The 448-nt window shown below is 40.4% G+C and overlaps 1 protein-coding gene across 1 annotated transcript; it reads left to right on the top strand.

The window, feature by feature from the left end:
• Nucleotides 1–32: 32 nt before the first annotated feature.
• On the top strand, nt 33–446 carry TM35_000261310 (uncharacterized protein; the record flags this gene model as incomplete). The annotated part of the gene is made up of 1 exon (XM_029027868.1): nt 33–446. A coding segment is annotated over one exon (414 nt), but the record flags the coding sequence as incomplete, so codon positions are not given.
• Nucleotides 447–448: the final 2 nt, after the last annotated feature.

The following is a 448-nucleotide window of genomic DNA, read 5'->3' as shown; positions in this document are numbered from 1 at the left end:
AAAAAGAAGAAAATAAAAGTACAATAACAAGGGTGAAGCCAATGCTGCAGGAAGCCAGTTTGGCCGCACACACATTACCTGCATCTATGGAGACATCTCAAGTACAACAGATATTCACTCATGATGTGATGGGAGAAGATTCGCTTGCAGTTCCAAATACACAAGACTCACTAAGAATGCATGCTACTCCATTTAACGAGAGAAACCGACTTTACAGCAACAAATCCACGGATGAGAATATTCATAATCCATACACATTACCATGGAAACGGTTTTCACTAACAAAAGACATATATATGTCGAACAGTCGTCCAACATCTGCAAGTATCTCCTCAATAGGTGTGGAAAGCAAAGGATATATTCAATCTCACCTCACACGTATTATGATACCGGAAAAACAAAACGTAGATTCTACAACCGAATCAGCAGCCACTGAGCCTGAGGTGAC

This window comes from Trypanosoma theileri (assembly GCF_002087225.1).
Source record: "Trypanosoma theileri isolate Edinburgh chromosome Unknown TM35_Tth_26_V1, whole genome shotgun sequence".
NCBI lineage: Eukaryota > Euglenozoa > Kinetoplastea > Trypanosomatida > Trypanosomatidae > Trypanosoma > Trypanosoma theileri.
This window is presented reverse-complemented; position numbering and strand designations above follow the sequence as displayed.